Genomic DNA, 26,325 nt, shown 5'->3' with positions numbered 1-26,325 from the left:
GATGAGCCGGGGCCCGGCATGGCCTCTGCGCGGCCGCCGGGCCGGGCCTGCGCCTCGGCGCCCGCGCCCGCGGGGCTCCGTGCCGGGCCGCCCGCCCTCCCCGCCGCTGCCGCCGCCTCCCCTGAGCCTGCGGGCGGCGCGGAGGCCGAGGAGCGGTCGCTGCAGCGCATGCTGCGCGCCATAGCCGAGGAGCGCGGCCGCCTCAGCCTGCGCCGTGAGGTCTGCGGCCTCGGTGAGTGGGGCGGGCCGGGGCCGCCAGCGCCGGGGGAGTGCGCGCCTCCGGGGTCTCCGCGCGGGTCTCCGTCACTGCGTGTGTCTCTGTCTCTGTGTCTCCGTCTCTGTGCCTGTCTCGGTCTCTGCGTGCGTCTCGGTCTCTCTGTGTTTCCGTCTCTGCGTGCGTCTCAGTCTCTGTGTGTTCCGTCTCTGAGTGTGTCTCTGTGCGTGTGTCTGTCTCTCTCTGTCTCTGTCTCTGCGTGTCGTGGCCTCCTCCATGCGCCCCCAGCTCACCACGTATAGGTTTTTCCTGCGTCCCTGTGTCTTGGTCTCTGATTTTGGTCCCAAGAGCGGCTCCGCACACTCATGTTCCTGGGTCTCTTCCTCTTTCCCGGGTCACTCCGTGTCTCCCTCTGTCTGTCCTTTCGAGTATGTCTGTTCACCCTTCTTCCTCTCCGGGGTTGTGGCAGGTCCCTGCCTTCTCTGGGAAGCCCTCCCCGGGGCTTCTGTGCCGCTGCAGGGAGTGTGGGCGTGGGATCTGGGGAGACCCGGAGCCCATCGCGGGGGTGGGGGGCAGGCCCCCTTGGGCTCTGGGCAGATTTCCCTGCAAGCGTGCCTTGGCCACCGTCCCCAGCTTCCCGAAGCCTTTGTCTTCCCGCACCTGTCCGCACTGCCTTGCCTCCTCCCCATCAGCTCTAACTGGAGACCTGTTGGGCCTTGGCCCCCTGAACCCACCCACTTAGCACAGAGAGCAAGGCCTGCTGCCTCTGTGGGTGTGATCCTGCTCAGCCGGGGCCCCAAGTCCTACATGTGCTGTGGGGTGGGGTGGGGTGGGGTGGGGGTGCCTGGTATTGTTTGGAAGAGCCCGGGACTGTTAGGTGTGGGTGGGGTCTCCCTGCTTGGCTGGGTGTGAGGTAATCGCTCCCCATGGATCCTGCCTAGACTGAAGCCCAGGAGCCCCCTCCCCTGTAGTGTGAGTTTTTCATTTTCTCCATGGAAAGACCCCTCCCTTCTTCCTGCAGGAATGATTTCATACCACATTGTCAGCTCCCCCATCCCCAGTCTGAGCTGGGGATTTCTGGGGGTGGGGGGTGGAGGTGACAGCGTTGTGAAGGAGGGAATGTCAGCTCTGGAGATTCTACCTGTCCCCTTGTGGTTCACCATCGGGGAGTCCCAAAGAGCCAACACATCCCCTCTAAGGTCACAGCAGCCCTAGGGTTCCAGGCCCCTCAGCAGGCCACGCCCTGGAGGCTAGTAAGGAGAGGAAATAACTTTGAATCCTCCTTTTTGAAGGAGGCAGGCTTACCTTAGCATAAGACCTGTCCCCTCAGGGAGCCGGACCCAGCCCAGCCTGTCCCAGGAATCACCTTTCCTCATGGGCAGGCATGGGAGTTGGGGGGGTGGGTTGTGCCTACCAAGTAGGATGGACCAGGAAGTGGGGTTCTCAGGTGTCTTTTCTGAAAAAAGGTGTCATGTCTTAGTTTTGCACAGACGTTGAAGGATCCTCGTTAGTTCATTCAGCAAACGTTCACTGAGCACCTACTGTGTGCCAGGCCGTGTGCCAGCCTGGCAGGTGCACCTGCCACCTGGCACAGGATGTCTGAAATAGGAGGGGTCTGAGGGACCATCTGCTGCAGGCCCCTCAGCCCTGCTTGCTCAGAAGCTCCAGGCAGCCCCTCCCTACTTCCCTGTGAGCACGCTCCCACTGTCCTCGGACCTCTGAGCACCCTCTCTCCCCTGTTAGGCCCTGTCCCAAGGAGCCTGCAGGGCCACTCCTTAAGGACAATAATAATTAATTCTAGCACCTGGCGTTTACAGAGAGCTTACTATGTGCAAGGACATTATGTCCACTCTGTCACTTTGATTCTGACTTTGCCAGAAGGGAATAGCATCTCCGTGTCACAGAGAGGGGGGAGACATGCCTAGAGATGGTCAGTGAGGAAGTGGCACGACTGGCATTGACCCTTGGCCAGCCTGCCCCCAGAGCCTGCCCCTTCCCTCCTCTGCCCCCCAAACGTCCCCAGCTAGGCCTCCCGGTGCCTGCTGCGCTGTGTCTGGGGAGAAGTGCCCCGCAGTTACCGGGTCTCGTGTCCTGGCACCCAGGCCTCCCTCCCACACAGGGTCTCCTGTCTTACCCCCGTCTTCCTGTCCCCCCGTCGCTTATCCCCCTGAACTCAGTCCCTGCAGTGCTCTGATGCACTGTGTTTTAGGCCTGCTGTTTTCCTGGACACAGGACACCCTCCTCACCTGCCCCACACACGCCTACAGGTGTCCCTTCAAGCCTCAGCTGCAATGCTGCCACTTCCTAGGAACCCTTCCTCCACTTCCTATCCCGCTGCCTGGGCTCTGTGTACCGGGCGCAGGTCTGCGGGTTGATAGGGCCGATTATGGCATTGGGACAGAGGCCTGTATGACTGAGCCCCCCAGGCGGCAAGTGAGCCCTTCAAGGGCATGGCCCAGGCCGTGTCTCCTCAGTGCCCAGCACAGGGCACGTGCAGAGCAGGTGCCCAGGAAACATTTAGCAGACAAATGAGAGAATTTCTGGACTAGTAAATTAAGGGTGAGGGTGTCTGCAGAGAGTGGAATCTCAGCCTCTTAGCAGGGCGCATTTTTCCATCTTTCATTTATCAGGTGAGAAATATGTTCAGAGAGGGCCAAGCTTAATAGTGACCTAATGCCAAAGTACAGTTAGGACCCAGTGATTGGCCTGCGCCCCCAGACGGGAACCCAGAACTTTTACATGGCCGGCAGCTCACTCCCCCTTTCTTCTCCACTTTACAGCTGTGACAACCTGTTAGATTTAGGAATTTAAACCTCCCAGATTGTCGTTGCTGTGTAATTAAAGCTGAGGTCATGCAGAAGCATGCCGTGTTCCCTGAGGTTGTTTTGAAGGTGTCAGGGAGCCTCTGGTGGTGATGCTTGACCCCAGACACACTGTTGTCACTTCGGAGTCACAGTGACTGTCTCAGATGGGAGAGAGTGACTGGCCCCCCCACAGAGGGATTGTCACTCGGCCGTCATGATGAAAGGCACCTTGTAGATGCAAACCCGACTGTTGCATCTTTCCTTCAGCAGCGCCTGTGCTGGAAGCATCTTTTGAGTGCCAAGTGGGGGGATCGGGCCTGACCCTGCCTTGTGGGAGGCCACAGCTAAGTAGGGGAGAGAAGCCAGGTGCACGGGTGACAGCCAAAGTAGAGATCCTGCTGGAAGCAGCTGCTCCGAGCAGGATTTGGGGGTTTTATCCACAGGAAACTGCTTGTGATTCCAGGGAACAGATGAACCAAGCTGGCTGGCTGAGCGAGCTTCTGTGGGGCTCCGGGTTCTCTGAGCTGAGAGGAGTCAGGAGGTCCAATGCCCAGATGTTGTGTGGTGGAGACATCTGGACCAAAAGTGGGTAGATATAGCCTGACCCTTCCTCCTGGGGCTTGGGCTCTCTCCTGGGCCCGGGGTGTCTCCAGCACGCTGGGGCAGGAAGGCTCCTTTTCAACAGGGGCGGCATGCCACTGATGTTCCCCGAGGCCACGTGGACTTGACCTGGCCCCGGGACCTGGTGTCCATCACGGACAGGCAGGGGCCCCGCATGCTGCTCGTCTTTGGGCCCTGCCTAGGCCGCGCACTTGGCAGAGCTGCTCCTGCCTGGTCTCTGGCCCCCTTTTAGGTGGCCGAGGGCATTCTCTCTCTGGTGGCAGGGCTGCGGGGCCAAAGAGTGTTTCATGTTCCCTGTTTTCTTTTATTCTTGAAATAGTCCTATAAGGTGGGTATTGTTACACTCTTCTCTTTGTGCTGATGAGCAAAGAAAAGGCAGGTTTAGAGGTGAAGTAACATGTCCCCAGTCACCTGGCTGGGAAGTGGCAGAATCTGTCTAAGCCTAAGCTCTTAGCAGAGGTGGACCCCGCCCACACCTGTCCTCGGGGTTCCGGCAGCCCGGGCAACACAGGTGTGCACAGCTCCCAGGCAGGTGGATTGAGGAAGGGCCCAAGTTGAAGTATGAGAGGTTCCCTCAGGGGGCACGGAGGAGGGAGCCCCCATAGCTGATGGGGGGGGTCGTGCGGGGTGTGGCCTTTGAGAGGGGCCGTGGCAGGGCAGGACCTGCCTGGGTGGAGGAGGAGAGGGTGGCCCCGCCGAAAGGGAAGCTGCGTGGGAGTTGGGGCCGCAGCAGTGGGTGGGCCCTGGGCCCGGCCTCGGGGAGTGTGGAGGCTGCAGTGGGGTGGCCTGCCCCGGACCCGGCGCGCCCACTGTGTGCCAGGCGCCCGGCAGCTACAGCATTGCCTGTAGAAGGAGGTTCTGGAAGTAGCCCATTTTGCAGATGAGGAAGGCAAAGCTTCGGAAAGCAGGCTGACTCACCCAAGGTCATGTAGCTGGGAGGTGGCAGGACTGGGGTCTGTGGAGTTCCAGCTGAGACCTGTCAGGTGCCCAGAGCCATCTTGCAGGGAGTTCATGGAATGAGCCAGAAGGTGTGAAGGGGGACACTGCCTTACAGTGAGCCTCTGCTCCTAGCTAAACACCCGCAGACGCCAGGCGCCCAGGGCCGGTCTGTGAATTGGGAAACGAACCGTGCAGCCTTGGCCCAGCCCGTCACCGTTTTGCTAGGTACAGTGCGGCTGGGCATCCATGGTGGGTGGGGGATTTCGGTGGGAGATGAGGTTGGAGGGGAAGACCGGGGGCCTGAGCCTCTGCGCAGTGGGGATGACAGAGTCTGGAGGGCTGTGGGAATTGTATGAGGAGTGCCAGCTTCATGGGGCAGCATGAGGAGAGAACGAGGCATGGCAGGTAGGGGCCCAGCCCAAGCCGCGGCAGAGTCAGACCCGATCCTCGCTGTTGCGCTTGTCATTAGGAAGGACGTAAAGCGCCTGGCCCGGTGCCCACACACAGAGTTGGGGCTGCACGCATGCTCTGGGGTGCGGCCCGCTGTGCACTCCCTGGGGAGGGTCTCCCGAGGCTCCCTGGGGCCCCCAGCCCTCCAACCCAACTAAGGGAGGCCGAGCTGGCCCTGGGCCCGTGCTGTGGGAGGAAGTGTGACCGTTTGCAGTGGTGGGGTGCCTCTTTCGGTTCCTGGGCCTATTTTTAAGGCCTGTGGGTTCCGGCCTCTGGCCATTTCTGGGGCTGGAGCAGCCTGCGAGGCTGTGCTGTGGTTCTCTCCCGAGGCAGGGACTCTGCGTCCTTTGAGGGAAACCCGAGGACTTTGGACGTCGCACTCTAAAGAGCCCTGGGGTCCCAGCTGCAGAGAGGTCTCCGCCAGGCCAGAGTGTGCTGCGTGTGTGGCACCCCCGGGCCTGCACGCGAGGGCCATTCTGCCCCCACTGTGTCCCCTCCTCGCAGTGCCTGCCGGCCTTACGTAAGCTTGCCTCCTTCACTGAGCCGGGCAGGCCCCGGATACAGGCTGAGCCGGGAGGCCGCGGAGGAGAGGCCCCACGCGGGATCCTCGGCAAAAAACAGCCTCAGAATCCCCAAACAAATGTTTTCCCAATTAAAAAAATGTTCCATGCCACATTATAGAAACTGGAAAATTTAAGAGAATGGGAAAAAAATTACAGTTCCAATCACCCAGAGACAACCATTAACTTTGCAAAGTCTTGCTTTCCAATCTTTTTAAAGCCTTTTTAAAGAATTCTCGATGTTCTCTACATAAAGTTTCTTAGTCATGCTTTTTGACTTAAAATTTTACTAAAACATCTTCCATGTTGTTCAAACTCTAAACGTCGTTTAAATGACTACGAGACGGTTGAGTGGATATGCCATCATTTACTGAATGGGTCTTATCTTGTGGGAAACTTAGCTTGGATCTAGTTCTTCGGCCGGGCTCCCAGTTTGGGCTCAGGCAGCAGAATGTCTTCTGGGTCACAGCCCACCTTGGGGGGGAGCCGGGATGGACAGAAAGGATCCGGAAGTCCACCAGCCTAACCCTGTGGCTTCACAGACAGCGGGGTGAGGCTCAGAGAGGACCCCGACACAGGTGGGTCCCAAGGGCCAGAATGAATGCCTGATTTGACCCTCCCCGCCGGAGCCCCTGCATGGGGGCAGCTGGAGGCCCATCAGTGGCAGGGCCGGAGCGTATAGAGGGGGAGAAGCTCAAGCACAGCCCTCCCGGGGCCCTGTTGGCCACAGACGGGGCTGGGATGTTGCTGTTGGACCTGCAGATAAGGGGTTGGAGCTTTCAGAGTTGATCCCGCAGGGGTGAGGGCCGAGGTCGGGGGATGCCCAGCTTGGCGAGGAGCCTTTGCACTTGAGGGATGTCTGTTGGCAAAAGTAGAAAGAGGGGACTTCGTTTTTAATTTTTGGTCTTGTAGGTGGAGTTGCGGTTACTTGTTTATCTTTTTTTTTTTTTTAAAGATTTATTTGAGAGAGAGAGAGAATGAGTGGTGTGGGGGAGGAGCAGAGGGAGAGGGAAAAGCAGACACTCCACGGAACAGGGAGCCCGACATGGGGCTCAATCCCAGAACCCCGAGATCATGACCTGAGCCGAAGGCAGACGCTTAATCGACTGAGCCACCCAGGTGCCCCCGGTTACTGTTTATCTTTAAGGCAAAACTCCTTTGCTTCTGGAGGTGCTTTGAATTTTGAAAAAGGCTTTTTATACTTGGGCAGGTTCTTAGGACAGAGGAAGTGAGGAAAGCAGAACATTCTGATGAAGAGCAGGCGTTACCCCGCTAAGTAGGGAGGACCCCCACCCCGGGTTTGCACTCCTCAGCCCTCAGCCGGTCTGCTGGAGAGCCTCAGCCTCTTGGGTCTCTGCTTGGCGGTCCCGCTCCAGCTGTTTCCTGACCCCTTGAAAGAATCGGCACCCCCTGCCTTTCTCTTGACCACTGCTCTGCCGATTTCTGCCGCCAGTCCCTTGAGGATGCACAGCCCGCTCTGTGTGTGGCTTCCCCCCACCCCAGGCTCCCCTCAGGGCCGCCGATGCCCTGTGGGCTCAGGGTGGACTGCTTCATGAGAGCAGCCCAGGGAGGGGGCCCAGGGGCAGTGCAGGGGGAGGGGTCGGTGGACAGGTATCCGTGCCGTGACAAGGTGATCGTTTCTTGGGGGGTGTCCCTTGAGTGGGCATTCCTCAGAGGGTCCTCCCTGGCAGAGACAGAGTGGGGAAGTGGGCAGAGAACGTTCCAAATTTAATTTTCCCCCAATGCTGTGCTGCTGTAGGGAAATCCCTGCCGCTCTCTGGGTCTGTGTTCTCCTGGCGGGCAGGGTGCGGGTAGGATGACTGTCCCGCCTCCACCTAGGGCAGAGGCCAGCCTCTAGACCTAGAGCATCAATCAGAGTGTCACGAGGTTGCCTGGGACAGGTGACAGGGCCCGGGGCCGAATCCAGGGGGCCTGTGGGGGTGAGCGTGTGAACGCCCTTCCCCCGGCTCTGGGTTTCCTCTTACACAAAGCGGGGGAAGGCAGGTTGACCTGGAGCGCCGTTCTCAGCCCGTGGGGTGGCGCATGTGTCCACCTGTGACAAGCAGGGCCGGTGACACCACGCCTCAGGGAGGTCACTGCCACCCGGGTGCTTTGGCTCAGGCCGACAGAAGTGAAACAGGAAGAGGCAGAAACAGGAAGAACCCCATATCCCACCCTCCACAAGGGGGAAACGAGAACCCTGTCGTCCCAGCACCCTGAGCCCCCAGCCCCGTTGGCAGGGCCTCCTCGGGCGATTCCGGATTCCTCCTGACCCGGGGCGGAGGGGAGCGGCCCCCCACGGCGGGGCTCTGAGCTCTGGCTACGCTCGCTGCCGCGGGGTGCAGGGATGTGGTGCTCTCCGGCTCAGCAGCCAGGTTCCTTGGGAGACCCGCAGCCTGTCTTACAGGCCCCGTGTTTAATGTGTCAGAGCAAAGCAGTGAGTCAGGAGTTTGAATAAGGCCACAGCCCACAGGAGGTGGGACATTGACTGGGGAGCTGCTCTTTTGGCCCCGAACTGCTTGGCAGGATCGAAGCTGGAACGGTTTGCGGGGAGCGAGGTGGGGCGTTGAGTGACAGGGCTGCGAGGGCTTTGCAGGCCTTGGCGTTTGGGAGAGTCCAGAGGATTGCCTTTGGAAACTGGGCCGTGGACCACTCTGGCGGATGCCCCACCTCAAGAGAGCGACCTTGAGGTCAGGGTCAGGGTTTATTTCCCTCTGTGCCCCAGGGGCCTCCCACAGAGCAGCTCCCGGAGCAGGTGCAGATCGACCCTGGCCTGGATCCCAGCCCCACCTGCCGTCGTGGTCCTTCTGGGTAACCTGAGTCAGGGCTCGGTCTCCTCCCCTGGGAAGTGGGCTATTGGGGTGACCCCCGCTGTGACCTGAGAGTTGTAAATGTACTTCAAGGATTTCACCACACTGCGCGCTTGACTGCGGGTGGGGGTGCAGGGAGGAGGAAAGCCCTTGGCGGTGGAGGCTTTGGACGAGTTTCAGAGCTGCCAGGCTGTCCTCTGAGCCAGCTGCAGAGCGCTTTGTCATCCTCACACATTGATTTGTTCAACCCTCGCCGACCCGCTCTTGTGGGCCCTGCCCTATGCGGGTGCCAGGTCCCACTGCCAGCAAGGTGTCCTGTCTTGGCGGGGAGGGATGCTCAGGTGTTTGGAACCAGCGTGGAGGCTGTGGCTGGGAAGGCAGCCCCGGGCAGGAGACTTGCAGCGTGACATCGGACCAGTGACTCAAGCCATGAGCCTCCAGTTCCTCATCAGCTGAATGAAAACGGCGACTTTACCCCACAGGGTGTTCCGGAAGGTGGAAAGAGGGGAGGTAGCATGAGGTGGGAGGGGTCAGGTGGCATGGGGGTCAGGGAAGGCGTGGCGTGGGGCTGGTGGTGGGGGAGGTGACAGCTGAGGTGACACAGGGGTGAGTCTGGCATGGGCATGGTGGAGACCTGTCAGTGGGGGGATGGCAGGCTGAGGATGCACAGGCGTTTGGTCCGGGAAGAAGGGTGGGGGGCCATACTGCAGACTCTGGGGGGCTATCTGGACGACCTGGCTCATCTGGTGAAGGAGCCCAAACTTCAAGAAGACAGGGAACCGGGCAGGGGTGTTGGGCAACTCCTGACCCCGCCACCTTGCATCCCTGAGACCCCATGCTTCCCTTAGGCCGGAGCAGAGCCGTGGGCTTGCTCACGTGGGGACCCGTCTGACCAGTACTTCTCATCTAAGTGCCTCATTCCTGCAGCCGGGGCGCCCCCGGCAGCGTCTTTGTCTCTTGTGCCCCAAGGGAGGGTCTTGAGCCAGCTGAGCACTGAGAGGCACGAGTTGGTGAAAGGCCTATTGAGGGGACCACAGAGGCCTATTCATTGTGCCCTGGCTGCAGGGGTGCGGGGGAGTGTCCAGGGGCCGAGGGCTGCCTGGGACTCTCCCCAGAGAGGCCAGTTGACCCCCCCCACCTTTGGGAGGGGGCCAGGCGGAGCAGAGGCTGCTGCCAAGCCAGGCGTGCTCTCGGGAGGCACCTCCCCACAGCAGCGACCCCATCTCCACCCCTCCCCGCCAGACCCTTCGGGGGCCCCCAGGCTCCTGAGGATAAACACAAAACCCCCAGCCCAGCGAGGAGGCCCCGTGATGTGGGGTCCTGTCCATCTGTGGCTCCCCCTGGGACCTTTCCCTGGCCCAGCCACAGCAGGGCCTTGAATGCTCTTCCCCTGCCTTCGCCCACTTCACCCGTCGGTTCGAACCCCCAGATGGGGAGCCTCCCTAGCGCTTCTGACTCGTGTAGACTCGGGACGTGGCAGTGCGCACACACTTGTGTGAGGCGTTGACACATCGTGCCTCCCCTGAAGCTCCAGGGGGAGGGCCGTCCCACGCCCAGCTCTGAGCACCCGGCCTCTGAGTGGCCCTCGGTCAGTGTTTGCTCCAAACCAGACCAGGTGTGGATGGGGGGGCGGGGGGATGCAAGTACCAGTGACCTTGGACAGCCCGTGTCCTCACTGGTAAATAAAACCTGCTTCTCAGAGTGTTGACTCGGGAACGTAAGTATTTAGCACAGTGCCTGGCACAACCGTTAGTGTTATTTAAGTTCACGAGGTATTTATAAATATGCCATAGAGTGTTTGGACAACGGGAAGAGTAATTCCAGCGCTCTGGACCCTAACCTCCACGGCGTTTGCCTTCCTTCCTTCGGTCTCAGGCGTAGTTTTTACAGCAGTTTCTTTCACGGAGGCATTTCTGTACAGTTTTGTGGCCTGCTTTTTTCTGCTCTTTAAACTTTCTATCCTATGCATTTTTTCCAAGTAGCTGCACTGTTATTAAAAATATTTTTGTGGAGGGGCGCCTGGGTGGCTCAGTCGTTAAGCAGCTGCCTTCGGCTCAGGTCATGATCCCGGGGTCCTGGGATCGAGCCCCACATCGGGCTCCCTGCTCCGCGGGAAGCCTGCTTCTCCCTCTCCCACTCCCCCTGCTTGTGTTCCCTCTCTCGCTGTGTCTCTCTCTGTCAAATAAAGCAATAAAATCTTTTTAAAAAAATATATATTTTTGTGGAAAAAAATACATTTTTGTTACTTTCTGAATAGGTAAACGGGCTGCAGGGCATCAAATTCAAAGGGTATGAGAAGATTCATGGTGACAAAGTCTCCTTTCCCTGTGGCCTCTCGCGGGAGGCTGACACCACGCGGTGGTGGCGTGAAAATTGCTTGTTAACCTGGGCGCCCGCTCAGGGCCCAGCTCCCCCCAGGAGGCTTCACGCTCCCCCCGCGCCTTCAAACTCCCAGCACCCGGAGAGGTGGATTCCCTTCTAACTACCGTTCTGCGAGTGGGAAACAGGCCTCGAGGGGCTTGGGGCTTGCCTGGCACCTGTTGGAACTGCCAGAGCCTGGAGGGAACCCAGCGCCCACGCTCCTCCGCGTCCGCACTCCCCCGCCCGTGCTCGGTCCCGGCCAGCTGTTGGCTTTAGTAGTGAGATCCTCTAGCGCCATTCTGCTCCTCCTTTGTCCCGATTCCTTTATCCTAGAGACCTTTCCTTCCTGGCACAGGTAGAGCTGTTCCGGTTCTTGCTTGACAACGACAGAGCAGCCCATTCTGCAAGTGATTTCTGATTCCTCTGCTTACTTCCCTGTGCACGGGACCATTGCGGTATTTTGCAAACACTGCTGTCATAATTACACAATTTGGAAAAAACCCTCGGGGGTGGACTTGCCGGGTGGAAGGCGTGAGCATGTGTGGGTCCTGTTGCCTGCCATCTCCGTGGAGATTTTTATCAGCCAGACACGAGGTCCTGATTCTCTACATTCCCTTCCGTCCGGGAGTGTGGCCAGGTGTTCTGATTTTTTACAAATCTGAGAGGTGAAAAGGAGAATTTGGTGGTTTTCAAAGAATATCCCTCTCACTGTGTGAAGTTGAGCCTATTTTCATGTTCAGAAAGCTGTTTGTATCTCCGTTTGCTTTCTGTTCTGTCTTATTTTATATGCATTACAGGAAGCTTATTATTTATTAGGGAAATTAGACCTCAGTTAAGACTTCCAGTAGTTTTTCTGGCGCATTGTTTTTTTTCCTTTGTTTATGACGTGTGTGGGGCTTTTTTCCCATAGACATTTTTTATTTTTATGTAGTTTGATGAATCTTTTCCTTGAAAGCTTTGGTGTTCTACTTAGAAAGGTTTTTTCGTCTCTTGAGAGAATAAAAAAATTCTACCACAGTTTTTTTTTCCCTGTGATTTTACTTTTAACATTAAATGTTTTGATCTTTTGGAATTTATTTTGGCATGAGCAGGGACCCAGCCTTATTCTTTTCCCCTCGCTAGCCAGTTGTCCCAAGGCCAGTGGCTGGAGGCTCGTCTTCATCCTGCTGATTTGAAGTGCCACCTCGATGCAAACGAAATCACAGTGCGTCTTCTGTTTCGGTACTTTCTGTACTCGTCCATGGATCTGTGTGTTTATGCGCAGTACCATCCTGGCTTCATCAGTCACTGAGTTCATGTCACTTGTTCCGTTGGCCAAAATTTATTGCTTCCTCTGGGCCAGACACTATTCTAGGACTTGAGTATACAGCACTGAACAAAATGATCAAAGTGGAAACGTAGTCATACCTTCACGGAGCTTACATTCTTATGGGGGCATCTCTGTTCAAACGCAGATCAGTTCTAGTAGGACAGGCAAACCATGGCCCCAGGCCAATTCTGGCCGGCTGCCTGTTTTTGTAAAAAACTTGGGTTGGAACCCAGCCATGCTCATTTCTTTACGCATTGCTTGGGGTGATTTTGTAGTTGAGACAGGACCATATGGTCTGCAGAACCTAAAATATTTTCTGTCTGGACCTTTACAGAAGAAGTGTGTTGGCTCCTGTCCTAAGAAAAGGCTGAAAGCAAACAAAGCAAACAGGTAAAACAGAGATGATGTTATGTAGTGACGGGTGCAGGAAGTGGGATGGAATGCTTGGGGTGGGGTTTGTAATTTTAAATGGGGTGGTTTGGGAAGGCCTCGAGGAGAAGGTGGATACTTGTAAAGGGCTGGAGGCAGGTAAGGGGGATTTTGAGCAGGGAAGTGACAAGAACTGACTGAAGTGTGAGGACCAGTTAGGAAGCTGTACCAGTAAGGCAGGTGGGAGATAGGTGTCTTGGCTCTGGGTGGAAGAGTGGTTTGTGGGACGTGGTTGGATTCCAGGTTTGTCTGAAGATAGAATCAATGAAACGATACAGAGAAAACGGTCACTGTTCTGCAGGGGGGAAGAAAGCAATGGTAGAAATTAACCAATATGTACATTACCAAATCTGTCCAGGAAAATGACGGAAAAGTTTCTGTTGGAGTCAGCTTCTGGTTGGCGCTATAGGGTCAAGGGGCTTTTCTCAGTTTTTGTTGTTGTTGTTGTTGTTTTTTCACGTTGGGTGAGTCTCGCTATTTCGTTTGCTAGGATTCTTTGGGTTACAGGTCCCTGCTCCCTCCGGTTCTGTTCTTCTTGCTGGCTGAGGCGAGAGGCATCCCACAGTTTTAGGGGTTTTAGGTCCGTAACAGCAAGGGGTGACAGGAGGGTTTAGCTTTCTGCTGTGGTTTTTTAATACTGATAGGAGCCCTGGCCCCACATCATTCTTTCTGAATTGCCCTGGCTGTTCTCGCTTATTCCGAAACATTCTCTTGGCATTTTCTATTGGCTCATGTTAAATTATCAAATTAGTGGAGTTGCTCCTTCTGTGATTTGAATATTCCTAGCTAAGAAGTCGGCAAACCTTCAGTCATTCAAGTCTCTCTTCTTTTTTTTTTTTCTTTTTAAAGATTTTATTTATTTATTTATTTGACAGAGAGACAGCGAGAGAGGGAACACAAGCAGGGGGAGTGCGAGAGGGAGAAGCAGGCTTCCCTCAGAGCAGGGAGCCGGATGTGGGGCTCGATCCCAGGACCCTGGGATCATGACCTGAGCCGAAGGCAGACGCCCAGCGACTGAGCCACTCAGGCGCCCCTCTTTTTTTTTTTCTTTTTAAAAAATTCTGAACAGAATATTTCTTCCCATTATACCTTCTAACTGGAATATTGGTTTATCTCAAAGCTGTTGGTTTCTGGATGTACTGGTGACTTTGAACGTATGACTTCTGTTGTTTTCAGTTGAGTTTTGCATTTTGCAAGTCAGGTATAACGTCATCTGTAAGTAATGTTAATTTTACCTTATCTTCGCAATTTCTATTATTCTTAATATCTTCATTATCTAACTGCAGTGTATCTAGTGCCTTTAGAACAATGTTAATCATAGTGAATTGTGATAATATTTAACTTGTTTCTTTTTCTACTTGAGCTATAGATCCTGTTTAAGGAAATACCCTTTATTCTTACTTTATGGAGAATTTTTTTTTTTGTTAAATCAAGAAAGGGTATTGAATCTTACTGAATGTTCTCTCAGTATCGTGGAAATGATCATGTGTTATTTTTCTTTTGATCTGTAAATATATTGTGAGTATATGAATAGATTTCCTAATATTGGACCATTTTTGTATTCCTGAATTAAATCCTGCTTGGAAATGGGATATACTTTTACTGGATTGCTGGGTTCTTTTTCATATTGTATTTAAGATTTTTATGTTTCTATCTGTGAGTGAGATTAGAACTCACTCATACTTTCTTCGTATGTGTGTGTGTGTGCATGCTCTATTTTTGGAATCAACATTATGCCTCCTTGTTAAAAAGAATGTGCAAATTTCTTAGGCTCTAAAAATGTGTGAGTAGCATTGGAGCTGTTTCTTGAGGATCTGGTAGAATTGCCCTCTCAAAAACATCTTTTGGCCTACTACTCCAAAGTACCTTTTTTAGAAGTGGTTCTTGGACAGTTTCCTCTACTGTAATACAATGGTCTTCATTTTTAATAGCTATAAACTGGTTTGTTTGTTTGTTTGTTTAAAGTAGGCTCCCAGAATGGAGCCCACCATGGGGCTTGAACTCACAACGCTGAGATCGAGACTTGAGCTGAGATCAAGAGTAAGACGCCTAACCGACTGAGCCACCCCAGCACCCCCGTAAACTGTTTTAATTAGGGCATTATGTACCTTGCTTAATTGTGTGGTTTAATGGTCTTGAAGAAGACTGGGTTGGTTTCAAGGAATGCCTTCCAAAATCTAATTCATGATTTTTCAAAGGTCTGGTTAATGGAAAATAATTTGCTCGAGGCAGGGGAGGCAGCTGGATCCTCGTGGCCCCTTTGGAGCTGACAGATACCAGTTTTTCTGATACAGTCCATCCTCATTATGTGTGGATTCCGTGTTTGCAAATTCATCTGCTTGCTAAAATTTACTTGTAGCCCCCAAATCAGTACTTACAGCACTTTTGAGGTTTATTACAGACATGCACAAAGCGGTGAAAAATTTGAGGAGCTCAGTGGGCGCACATTCCCCCCGAGGTCAAACAAGGTGATGCTTGGCCTCATATCAGCTCATGTGGTACACAAGGGTCTGTTTGGGGACTATTTAGTGCTTGTATTTTGCACTTTTGTGCACCGTGTTGGTGATTTTGCTGTTTAAAGTGGCCCCAGGCATAATGCTGGAGTCTGTCCCAGGCACGAGAGGGCTGCGACCAGCCCTTGTGGAGAAGATAACCAGTTTTAGACTCGTTCAGGCACAAGTTATAGTGCAAACCAACTCTATATGAAATCAGGTGTCACGAAACAAACACACATAAAACAAGGTTATGTGCTGATTGGTTGGTGGAAGTGTGTCCAGAGGCTTTGCAGGAACCTCCTCCTATATTCCCTTAGGAGCATAGGTGTGGTAGAGCTCATCCTATGTCTTTGGCTACTTTGCAGAACATAACTACCACGAATAATGAGAAGGAGACCATTAGAATGCTGCTGTAGGACCCCAGGCCAGCAGGGAAGGTGGGCCCTCAGGCGTGGAGGTCCGTGGCGGGGCCCAGGTGAGCTGCTCCGCATCAGGGGCTGCCTCTGTCCCACAAGTCTGTCCACTGGATTCAAGGGTCCTGAAAACCTCCTGCCACAGCAGCCAGATGGCAAGGAGACGGTCGGAGAGAGTTGGGGAGGTTAGGGACCTCTCTGCCAGGGTGGCAGCTGCCTGGGCTGTGACCCAGGGCATCTCTTGCTGGGCAGGCCTGGGGAAAGGCCACGTCGTGGACAGAGACACGCAGAGCAGCAGTGCAGGATGTCCCCACGAACCCACATGTGGATGGGACTCTACCGTTTACAAAGGACGTTCCTGTCGGCCTCTCACCCGGTCCTCACCATCGATTCTGGGAGGGTGGCAGGTTAGACCCATCTTATGGATGGAGTCACTGAGATTCAGAGAGGTTGCGTGGAGTGGCTGCCCAGCTCGTGCAGAGTCGAGTCGGGACCTGAACCCAGGTGTGCCTGACTGCAGATCCAGACGCTGCTCTGTGCCTCCAGGAGCCTGAATTCTCCCCCGGTCTCACCCTCGCCCCTCGCTTTGGACGTGGAGCATCTCTTTCATCAGCCTGATGACATGCATCGGACGTTGTGCGTTCACGGAAGAGGAGGTATCACTGGCCTGTTACCAATACTGAGAGTCAGAGAAGGAGAAAAGGGAGGCTATTCCCGGTCAGGCTCAGCAGCCCCTGTCACTCTGGCGTGTTTGCTGCTGGTTCCCATGTGGCCCAGGCAGCTGTATCCGTGTGTCTGCGCGTGTCCGCAGCTGAAGCTCTGCTCTTCCCCGAGCATCGGATTGCACACAGCCCGTGGATCCGCCTGTGCTCTTCATAGGCATCCTTCTCGAGGAGGGACGAAGACTTGGCTTAGCAGATGGATCGTAACTCACTAGATTGAATGTCAGCACAGAATGTTATTTTCCTTTTTCCCCTTATCGTTGGGGTTACATTACTGGCTCTCATGTAAAACCATAGGAAAGAGGTTTGTGCACACGCCTTTTATTTTTGTGTTTGTTTTTACTTCTCTTGCATAAAGTAGATTCATAGAAGTAGGAGAATGTCCGTTTACTTTTCACAAAGGCAAGAGTGGTTTGTTCTCCAGCAATATATGAGCATCCCAGGGCAGCGCGCCCTTGCCAGCTTTGCTCTTAACAACTTTTTATCATTATTAGAGCGTGATTCACGTAAGACAAAGTGGTCCACGTGGCCACTTGGATGAGTTTTGCTGGCTGTATGAACCTGTGAAACCACCAGCATGAGAAACAATGCGTGGGGACAACCACTGATCTGTTTTTTTTTTTTTTAAGGTTTTATTTATTTATTTGAGAGAGAGAGCGAGAGAGCACAAGCAGGGGGAGTGGCAGAGGGCAAGGGAGAAGCAGGCTCCTCGCTGAGCAGGGAGCCAGACACAGGGCTCGATCCGAGGACCCCGGGATCATGACCTGAGCCGAAGGCAGATGCTTAACCGACTGAGCCCCCCAGGCGCCCCCGATCTGCTTTTTGTCACTGTGGGCAGAAGCCCCGTACCTAGCCTTCTGTGTCTGCCTTCAGCCGGCTCTGAGATCCACCCGCGGTGTCATGTGGTATCGTGTGGCTCAGTAGTTTGGTTTTACTGCCAGTAACCCTCCACCGAGGGGCTGTGTCACGTGTCCACTCTCCGGGTTTCCAGTTTGGGGCTATTATGAATAAACCTTCTAGGAATATCTGTGTACCAGTGTTTACAGAGACACTTGCTTCATTTCTCCCGGGTACGTCCCTAGGAGTGGCTGAATCACCGGCAAATAGATGTTTATAAGAAGCTGCCCATTTTCCGAAGTGGGATTTTTGTAAATACCAAATTTGCCCTTTCCAAAATGACAGCTTGTTGTTTGTAATGAATTTTTGATTACTTGTGAGATTCGTGTTTTCCCACATTTTTGTTAACCAGTTACATTTCCTTTTTGGTATGTTACCCATTTGTCTGTTAGGGTCGGTAGGCATTTCCTTTCATCACTTGCTGTGATCTGAGTTCTTTGTATATTACGGACACCTGTTACTTAACCTCGCCTTGCTCTCCCCAGATTTTCACGCTACCTTTCATTTCAGGGATGCCTCTCTTGGACAAGAGGGCAGTTTTAGATGTCGAGGAGGGCAGCTCTTGACCTTTGTGATTTCCCGGGTGTCGAGATGGTCTTGCGGGCCTGTTCCACCATGGTGATGCCACGGCCCCTTCTGGTGCTTGTCCTGGCGGCTCTTTGCCTTGAACGCCTCTTCCGTCTTGCGATGGGCCTTCTTCACCTCGTGTTAGAGGGAGGTGTGTTGGAGTTTGACTGTCTTCCTGCTGGGCTGGTCATGCCGGAACTGAAATAGTAACGTTCATGAATTCTGTCTGTGCGGCATTCCACAGCGGGCGGCGAGTCTCTAAGCCCCTTGTTGCGTTCGGAGCTCCCTGGCGCCGGGTCTCCTAACTCGCAGGTGCTGGGCGCCCCGTGGCAGCAGGTGCTCTGGGAGGCCTGGGTGAGGGTCGGCCCAGGCTGGACACCCGCTCCTCTTCTCTCCCATTGAACCTTCTCAGCGCACGCGGTAGGCCCACCCGCCGCCCCATGCAGCTCCCCACGGTCTGAGTGTGGAGTCATCGCTTCAGGCCCCGGAGAGCCCGGCGAGGGGGGCTTGCACGCAGAGGGCTCTTTTGGGAGATATTTCTTAAGTCAGGCCCTGTGGCTGACAGAAGGTGGCCCAGGCTTCAGGTGGATGGCCCTGGCTGGGCCACCTCCCGACTGTGGGCCCCTGGGCAAGTTGCCCCCTCCCTGAGCCTGTTCAGTTGGGCTAAGCTGTTTATTTAGCCAGCACTTATGGAGTGCCTGCTGCATGCCCGGCACTTTGCTGGGCTCTGAGGTCTGGTGGTCCCGACTCCTGGGACGCTTTCCTGCTGCAGGGGACAGACAGCAAACTTGAAAACACCAGGGGTGATGAGCTTGTGACTGCAGTAAAACCAGATGATGTGACAGGGAGAACCCAGGGGGCACGTCTAGTATGGGATCAGGAGAGGTTCCGTGAAGAGGCGACATTGCAGCTTAAGAGAGATGCAGTGAGGAGCTGCCTGGGCTGGGGTCCCAGGGCAGAGGAGTGGAGGCTGAGGAGCAGCAGGGACAAAGCGCCCGAGGGGGTGAGGGCTCAGGTCAGCGTGCCCTGGAGGCCGGTGACCGGGGACGGAGTGGGGACGGGGCTGTCATGCAGCATCGGTGAGAACTCTGGGTTTTATTCAGAATTCCATGGGAAGGCTCTAAGGCAGGCAGGGAAAGATGCTTAAATAAAAGGTGGGCTGTCGGGGCTGAGGTGGTGCTCGCTCAGGCCAGGGCTGGCAGTGAGGGTGGGGAGAAGGACTCGGCCTCTGGTTGCTGGGAGTTTGGTGGGGAGCGTTTGTGTGGTGGAACTGGCGTGGGCCTGGCACCAGCCCCCTCCGAGATCTTGTTTGGGTGTGGCCCAGAGAGGGAGGGCGGCCTTGGAATAAATGCTGGCCGGCAGTGTGGTTCTGGCCCCTGGGGCCTGCAGACTGTCCTCATGACCCGGGGTGGGTGAGCTGTGGAGAAGGTGTTCTTGGCGCTGTCAGGCAGGGAAACGGGACCCCTCGAGTGGCCCCCGCTGGGCGCGTAGGCTGATAGAGAGCACACGCGTGCATATTTTGTGCCACATCCAGAACTTCCTCTTGAAACCAGACCCCTCATCCCCCAGCCTGGGAAGCCGTCCCGCCCACGGCGCTCCCGGGGTCCACGGCGCTCCCGGGGTCCACGGCGCTCCCGGGGCGGGACAGCTGCTCGCCAGGCAGTGGTGGGGAGCATCCGGTTCCTTCATCTCGCCAGGTTGCTGAGCGTAGCGCGGAGCATTTTTCCGGAGCGGGAGTGCGGGGTCGGACAGGTCCGAGGGCCTCAGCAGTCTCTAACTCTGTGAACTTGAGAGCGTCCTTGAACCTCTTGAGGGCCGGTCTCTTTTGTGCTGGGGGCAGTGATGACAGCTGAAGGTGATAACCTGCGTGGCGTGTGTGGCCCGGGGCCCACAGGAGGCTAGCGCGTCTCGAATCGCAGCTGATGCTCTGCTCATCATCGTCGACGCTGACTGGGCGCCTGGCTACCACGGGGCTACTACCAGGTGACTTCTGTTAGCACAACGAAAGGGATCACCTGCGGAAGACAGCACCTGGCCCTGAGGACACACTGGTGGCGACCCTCTGCGTCTCTGTGGCGGGTGGGGAGGTTTGAGCCGTGACCCCTGCTCATCACAGCAGAGATGCTTCTGGGGGGCTTCCCGGGACCCGCAGGGAGGGCGCCTTTGCTCACCTTTGCAGGGGATCTGTGGTGGTGTGACATCCTGTTGTCAGAGCGTGGCAGGAACCTCTAAGGAGTGATGCAGGATGACGCAGACAGGGGGCTTGGTTCCACCCTGGGGCCGACAGGCAGGCCCACTGACCCGGACCCCTGATCGGAAGACCCCTTCTGTTTTCCTCCCCCTGGGAGCCACGCAGGGTGGGGCGGGGGTGTGGGCCACAGGCTGCGGGCAGTGGCCAGGCAGGGGGCACGGGCTGGTTTGGAGCCCGGGTTCTTTGGTCGCTGTGTGGCTGAAATGAACAAAGCCTGGGCTTTCTGCAAGCGACCCCGTCTTCCAAAGCCTAATGGCTGAGCCCCCAGGAGGCGAGTCAGGGGACCTGGTGGGGCCGCTGAACTGCCTGTGATGGCAGGGAGGGGGCCCAGCACCGGCAGGCTCTCAGGTTCCCCATCTCTAAGGGTGGGGATTAGGTCCTTCTGCCGCCAAAGTACGAGGACTAGGTCACAGTGGTAAAGTATTTTCTGGAGAAGAGAGGAAGAAACCAGCAACAATTTCATATTTTGATTATAAGAAATAGCTCCGTCGCGTATCTCGAAACTGCGTCGGATCTGCCCAGATAGGGAGGAAGCCCACGTGGGTTGAGCCTGCTCTGTGCCAGGCCCGGGCTCTGTCTGTGCCAGTTCCCTGCCAGGTGTCGGGCGGTCGACATTCACTGAGGAACCTGGGGACCAGAGAGGCCAGACGGCCTGCCTGCCGTCCCTCAGCAAGCGGCGGAGTGGGAGCAGAAACCCGGGTCTTTCCCACCAGAGCCCGTGGGCTTTTTCTCCTCCTGCGGGCAGGATTACGACAGAGATTTACGGATCCTAAAGAAACAGTATCTGTAATAAAAAGAAGAGCCGTCCCCCGCCTGCCAAGGAAGATCAAGGGAGAACAGATCTGGCTGATGACAGGCTCCACTACACGCAGGGGTGAGGGAGGGGGTGGGTGCCTTCCCTGCTGTCTGCCGGCAGCCTAGGCTGGCTGGCACAGGCCGCTGTTCCTTTAAGTCCGGTTCTCCGGGGGAATTGCCGCAGCCTGGGGCGGGGGTGGGGGATGCTGGCCGAGGGTGGTGCCCGCCTCTGGAGCTCCCTCCAGAGCCGTCTGCTCCCAGCCCAGCCAGCCAGTGACGCCGCCTCTCGCCTCTTGTTAGGGCTTTCCTGCCCAACGAAGCTGCTGATTCATCCACGCTGGAGTTGCCGGGCTGTGGGGCTGGGGCCCGGGGCTCTCGCTCAGGCTCTCTGGGCGGAGGCATTGGGCCTGCCGGGAGGTGTCCTTGAGCCCCTGTCCCCTGGCTAGGAGGGCATGGGGGGGGCGGTGAGGGAGCAGGGGGCTCTGGACATCACGGAGCCCCAGCAGACCTCTGACCAGAAATGTAGGTTGGGGGTGGGGAGGAGGGGGAGACAGGGCCTGGCCAAGGTCACATGCAAGGGCCAGGTTGACTCATCCTTTCTCACTCTTCTCCGGCCTCCCTCGGCAGGGTGCTTCAAGGATGACCGCATCGTCTTCTGGACTTGGATGTTCTCTACCTACTTCATGGAGAAATGGGCGCCGCGGCAGGACGACATGCTTTTCTATGTGCGCCGGAAGCTGGCGTACCCGGGCAGCGAGGGCAGCGTGGACGGGAGGAAGGTGAGCAGCCCCCTCCGGCCCCAGCCAAGCGTCCTTGTGGGGTCTGCCCTCAGCCGCCCAGGTGGGCTTCCCTGCAGACCTCAAGCAGGTCATCAGGGGCAAACACTGTTCACTGAGCACCTACTGGGTGCCAGGAGCCGTGTGGAGACGGTCACAGGTGCCAGCTGGTGGGGGGACGTATACGTTACTACTGATCTTCACCAGGGCCCTGAAAGGCAGTGATGACATCACTGTTGTCCCTTTGAGGAGACAGGTTCAGAGGCGAGGTGGTTTGGCCAGCATACTGTTAAGTAAATCAACGGGAGAGCAAAGCCTCGAGCCCAGAGTCCAGGGTCCTCCCTGGCCAGGGGCACGGAGATGAGGAGGAGGCCCGGCAGTTCCGAGCCCCCACCATGCAGCAGGCACGGTGCTGAGCTCTTTCCTTCTCGAACCTGTTGTGTCCTCCCCGCAACTCAGCAGGGCAGGTGGGGAGACCAGGGTCTCAGGGATAAAGTGACTGAGCTGAGGTGTTTCGTCCACTGAGTTTAGGTGTGTGGAGGAGTTAATAAAACAGCCTTTGCCTGTTCCCTTCTGTTTTTCAGAAACGCTACTAGTTTGTAAAATGTGTAAGCAACCTGTATGCCAAACAGGGGAATGCACTGTTTGCCTTTAATCACAAAAATGGGAGGGCTCTGGAGGCAGGTATGGAACTCACAGCCACCTTGGCCCCAAGGCCAGTGCCCTCTGACCCCTGGGCCACGGCTTGTGAGCTTGCCTGTGTGTCAAGTGCATGGAGCCCTTTCCCTGCTGTGTGCCTGTTCTTGGAGCTGGTCACATACAGCCTAGGTGTCCTGCACATGGACAGGCCTGGTGCCCGCTGCAAAGGAGACACAGTGACTTGCATGTTGGCAGCCAGAGAGCTGGTCTGCCGTGGGCTCAGGGTGAGTCTGGTGCCGTCACAGGACAGGGTTCGGTGTTGGACAGGTTGAGTCTTAGGCGCCAGTGGGCCATCCAGACGGGGATGTCCTCCAGTGGCAGATCTCCTGTGGGTTGAAACTCAGCAGAGAGGCCAGGGACAGAGGCAGAGGTCTAGGACCATTGGCTCCAAGATGGTACCTGGGGCCATGGGAATTTGTGGGAAGAGGAGGGAGACTTGGAGGTGTGACAGTCACAGATGCCTAGGACAGAGCTCTGAGTTAGCTGACCCTGGAGGGACCAGCAGGAGACTGAGCGGCTGGCCAGGTGGGGTGCCAGGAGGAGAGGGCATGACCAGCGGGGACGCGGGACCTGAGGAGCCAAGTCCAGCAGGATGAGAAGGGGGATGGGCCGTTGGACCTGTGACCAGAGGCTGGGAAGGCGTGGGTAGAGCAGCCTCAGTGGTGGGCAGGGACCCAGGCTGTACTCAGCGTGGGCAGGGGGTGCCCTCTGGCAGGGATGAAGAGAGGGCCCCAATGGGTAGAATTGGGGGTGGGGGGAGCAGGTATTGGTGGAGAGATCCATGAGCTGAGCACCTCGGGAGCCTGGCCCAGAGCTCCTCAGTACCTGCTCACCATGCCTGCCCTGTCTAGGGGTGCAGCTGGGAGACCAGCTTTTCCAGCTTTGTCTCCCCCGACTTGCCCTGTGACTCCGCGGCTCAGCCTGTCCTGGGAAGGGGGCTGGGCAGATGCTCAGTGAGGTTAAGGTCCTCTCATTGCGCACACGTGGGAGGCCAGATGCGTGGGATGGTGTGAGCACGTGAGTCTCCTGGCAGAGGGCGGTGAGCACCTAGGGAGCCTCACTGCCAGGGACGCCCACTGTGGGCATGCTGTCCTCTCTCAGCTTGGCCCTGGGGCACGGGCTCCTACCGCCAGGGCTCACCTGCAGAACTGGAACGGGGAGCTTTCAGCCCAAGGGCAAGCAGCGAGGGGGCAGCCTGTGGCATGTGCTGCAGACTCTGGGTTTTGTTTGTTTGGGTTTTGGGGGTTTTTTTGTTTGTTTGTTTGCAAAATCTTGATCTTTTCCCAAAGGCAGCCTGCTGAGACCAGAGGCTCTAATAAGGATCTGAGATAGCTGGACCTTGAATTTTGGTGCCGGGAGAGGCCCCAGCTCTGGTTAGGGATGATTTTCTTAGCCCAGCCCACCTGGAATTCTCCAGGAGGCAGGAGAAGGGAGAGGCCAGGTGAAGAGGTAGGAAGAAAAGTTCCCCGGATCCAGAACTGAGGAGTTTGGAGCAGGAGTCCTGGGACCATGTGCAAACTTCCTGGAAGGTTTGGGGGTGTTGAGGTCAGCCCGGGGAGCCTGAGTACACAGGGGCATGTGGCAGTCCAGCTGTTGACTTGCTAGAATGTTCCATCGAACACTGCAGTGAGCTGTAGGCAGATGCCCCTCCCCCCAGCACTGGGAGCCCAGGAATGACTCAGACCTGGCCCTGTCCTCAGGGAGCAGACAGCATCGTGAGTGATCACAGAGTGGTCAGTGCTGCGGTAGTGAGAGAACGGGGGACAGCCGGGAGCCCACACAGACAAAGCTGTGACATCGGGCCTCAGTGTTGTAGGACAGAGAGAGGGGTCCACGGTGGCCTAAGGACATTCCCACTGGAGGGACTAGCCTAGGAGGTGTTGGGAGGGGTGGGGGGGCGCCAGGCACACACGTGACCCGGCACCTACAAAAGGGGACCGTGTCTGTAGTGTTTGGAGGGCAGGGGGTGGGCAGCGATGTGGGGAGACCCTGCAGGCCTGAAGGGTGCAGGGTGGGCAGGGAGGGGCAAATGGGGAGACCGGACAGCCGTGGCCCAGCAGCCTCTCTGCCCCCACCACTCAGAAGAACAGAAAGCAAGGAGAGCCCCAGGCAGGCGCCTGCGCACTGCGGGCTCTCTGCGGCCAGCCAGGGCCACCTCCCGCCCCCTCCCCAGCCTGCAGCTGAGCTGGTACCCAGTTGCCATAGCAACCTGCGGGCTTCCTGTGTTAGGCCGGTGGTGGTGGTGGTGGGCGGATGGGTGGACGGCCACCTCCAGGCAGGTTGAACAGAAGCAGTGTGCGTGGGACAGGAGGCTGGGATCCCCATGCCCTGCTGCAGGGCCCGAGGGACCACCTCGGAGGCTCCCTTCTTAATTAACTTGGGGTCACATAGCTGGAGACCGAGAAGCCAGGCTGGAGTCCATGTCTGTGTGAGCAGCTGCCCACGCAGTAGTCGGGCAGGAGGCGCCAGGACTCACCTGCGCCCTGTCCCCCCCAGCTGGCCGAGGCTGAGCCCGAGGTGGAGGTGGAGGTGTACCGGCGTGACTCCAAGAAGCTGCCGGGCCTTGGAGACCCTGACATCGACTGGGAGGAGAGTGTCTGCCTGAACCTCATCCTGCAGAAGGTACAGGGCGTGGTGGGGCCGGGGCCCCTGCGGGCGGCCGGGCAGACCCCTCCACGCATGCTGTCCTGCGCGCTCTCTTCCAGCTGGACTACATGGTGACCTGTGCCGTGTGCACACGCGCTGATGGGGGGGACATCCACATCCATAAGAAGAAATCCCAGGTAAGCCCCCAGGCCCCCTGACTGCTAGCTCAGCCCAGAAATGGCAGCCCTGTGGCTGCTCAGCGTTTGGGTGGGGGAGACAAGTCCTCCCCTCCCTCCCTCCTCCTCCTCCTCCTCCTCCTCCTCCTCCTCCTCCTCGCTTCCCTGCCTGGAGGGGCAGGTCTGACCAGAAACCCGTCTAGCTCCTCGCAGAGTGGTTCCCTCTGGCTTTGGCCTGGCTCTGAGCCGTGTGACCACAGTGACCTGTCCCTTGAGTGGCTGTGGGCCTGGGTGCAGGGCAGGGCCTCGCCTCACTCAGTCCTTCAAATCCCCTTCCTTTCAGCAAGTGTTTGCGTCCCCCAGTAAACACCCCATGGACAGCAAGGGGGAAGAATCCAAGATCAGCTACCCCAACATCTTCTTCATGATCGACAGCTTCGAGGAGGTGAGCTGCTCGTGCCCAGCATGTCTCCCCAGGCCCTCGTCAGGGCCGCGAGGGCAGTGGGGAGTGGGGCGATCCTGACTCCTATCCCTGTGGCCCCCGCTCTTCCTGGCGCTGGACTGGGGCCAGTGGGGTTCACCTAGCTCCGAGCCTGTTTTCTCAGCTGTAAAATGAGCGTCATGATCACGTGGCCTACTTACCCATCAGGGTCGAAGATCACACCAGCTCGTGAATGGGAAAATGCGTCATAAACTCCTATATGCAAGGGCTGCCCGGGCAGAAGGAGACATTAGGATGGCCATAAACCTCCAAACAAGTGCCTCCACGCCACGGGATGCTAGGGTGTCAGAGGGGGCGGGGCTGTGGGAGTTTCTGGGCCAAGCTTCTGTTTTCAGGCTGGGAAAACTGGGACTCATGGCAGAAAGTGACTCACGCGGGCCACACCAGCACCCTGCCCCCGACCCTGCCCAGCCTGCCCAGCTGCTCCCTGCTGCCGCCAGGGTCCCCATAGCGGTGCTGGTACTCACCTAGAGGCGGTCAGGACCCCAGGGAAGACTCACGAAGAAGGGAGCCTGTGTTTCAGGGTCTCTCCTCGATTGGTTGGTGCCTTGGAGCACTTTCGGCTCAGGGGACTAAGTGCCGTCTCCAGGCTGGCATGGCCCGTTCGTGGCAGAGCCAAGATTTGAACCTGAGTCCGTGTGACCTTGAAGTGGGGTCGGTGCACAGCCCCTGGAGCAGGGGTGTGGGCGGGAGGGCGGCAGGGGGTGGAGCCGGGGAGCCAGGCTGTGGGCTGCGTGGTGCGTAGCTGTCCTCCTTGTGCCCCCTCTCAGGTGTTCAGCGACATGACGGTGGGGGAGGGAGAGATGGTCTGCGTGGAGCTGGTGGCCAGTGACAAAACCAACTTGTTCCAAGGGGTCATCTTTCAGGGCTCCATCCGCTACGAGGCACTCAAGAAGGTGTATGACAACCGAGTAAGTGGGAGGACAGGCCCTCCACGGCCCCCCCGTCC

General features: G+C 56.9%; 1 protein-coding gene across 5 annotated transcripts in view; it reads left to right on the top strand.

The window, feature by feature from the left end:
* Positions 1-96: 96 nt before the first annotated feature.
* KIAA0930 (KIAA0930 ortholog) overlaps positions 97-26,325 on the top strand; it is a 37,730-nt gene continuing 11,501 nt past the window's right edge. Inside the window, exons 1-6 of one of the 5 annotated variants that reach the window (XM_032416320.1) lie at positions 97-232; positions 21,265-21,416; positions 24,609-24,734; positions 24,818-24,895; positions 25,218-25,319; positions 26,147-26,287. In XM_032416320.1, coding sequence (XP_032272211.1) covers positions 169-232; positions 21,265-21,416; positions 24,609-24,734; positions 24,818-24,895; positions 25,218-25,319; positions 26,147-26,287 — 663 coding nt within the window. In that variant the 5' untranslated portion in view covers positions 97-168. The other 4 variants (XM_032416323.1, XM_032416322.1, XM_032416321.1 and 1 more) reach the window with 4 other exon arrangements.

The sequence above is a fragment of the Phoca vitulina genome, unplaced genomic scaffold (assembly GCF_004348235.1).
Source record: "Phoca vitulina isolate PV1807 unplaced genomic scaffold, GSC_HSeal_1.0 scaffold19, whole genome shotgun sequence".
NCBI classification, from domain to species: domain Eukaryota; kingdom Metazoa; phylum Chordata; class Mammalia; order Carnivora; family Phocidae; genus Phoca; species Phoca vitulina.
This window is presented reverse-complemented; position numbering and strand designations above follow the sequence as displayed.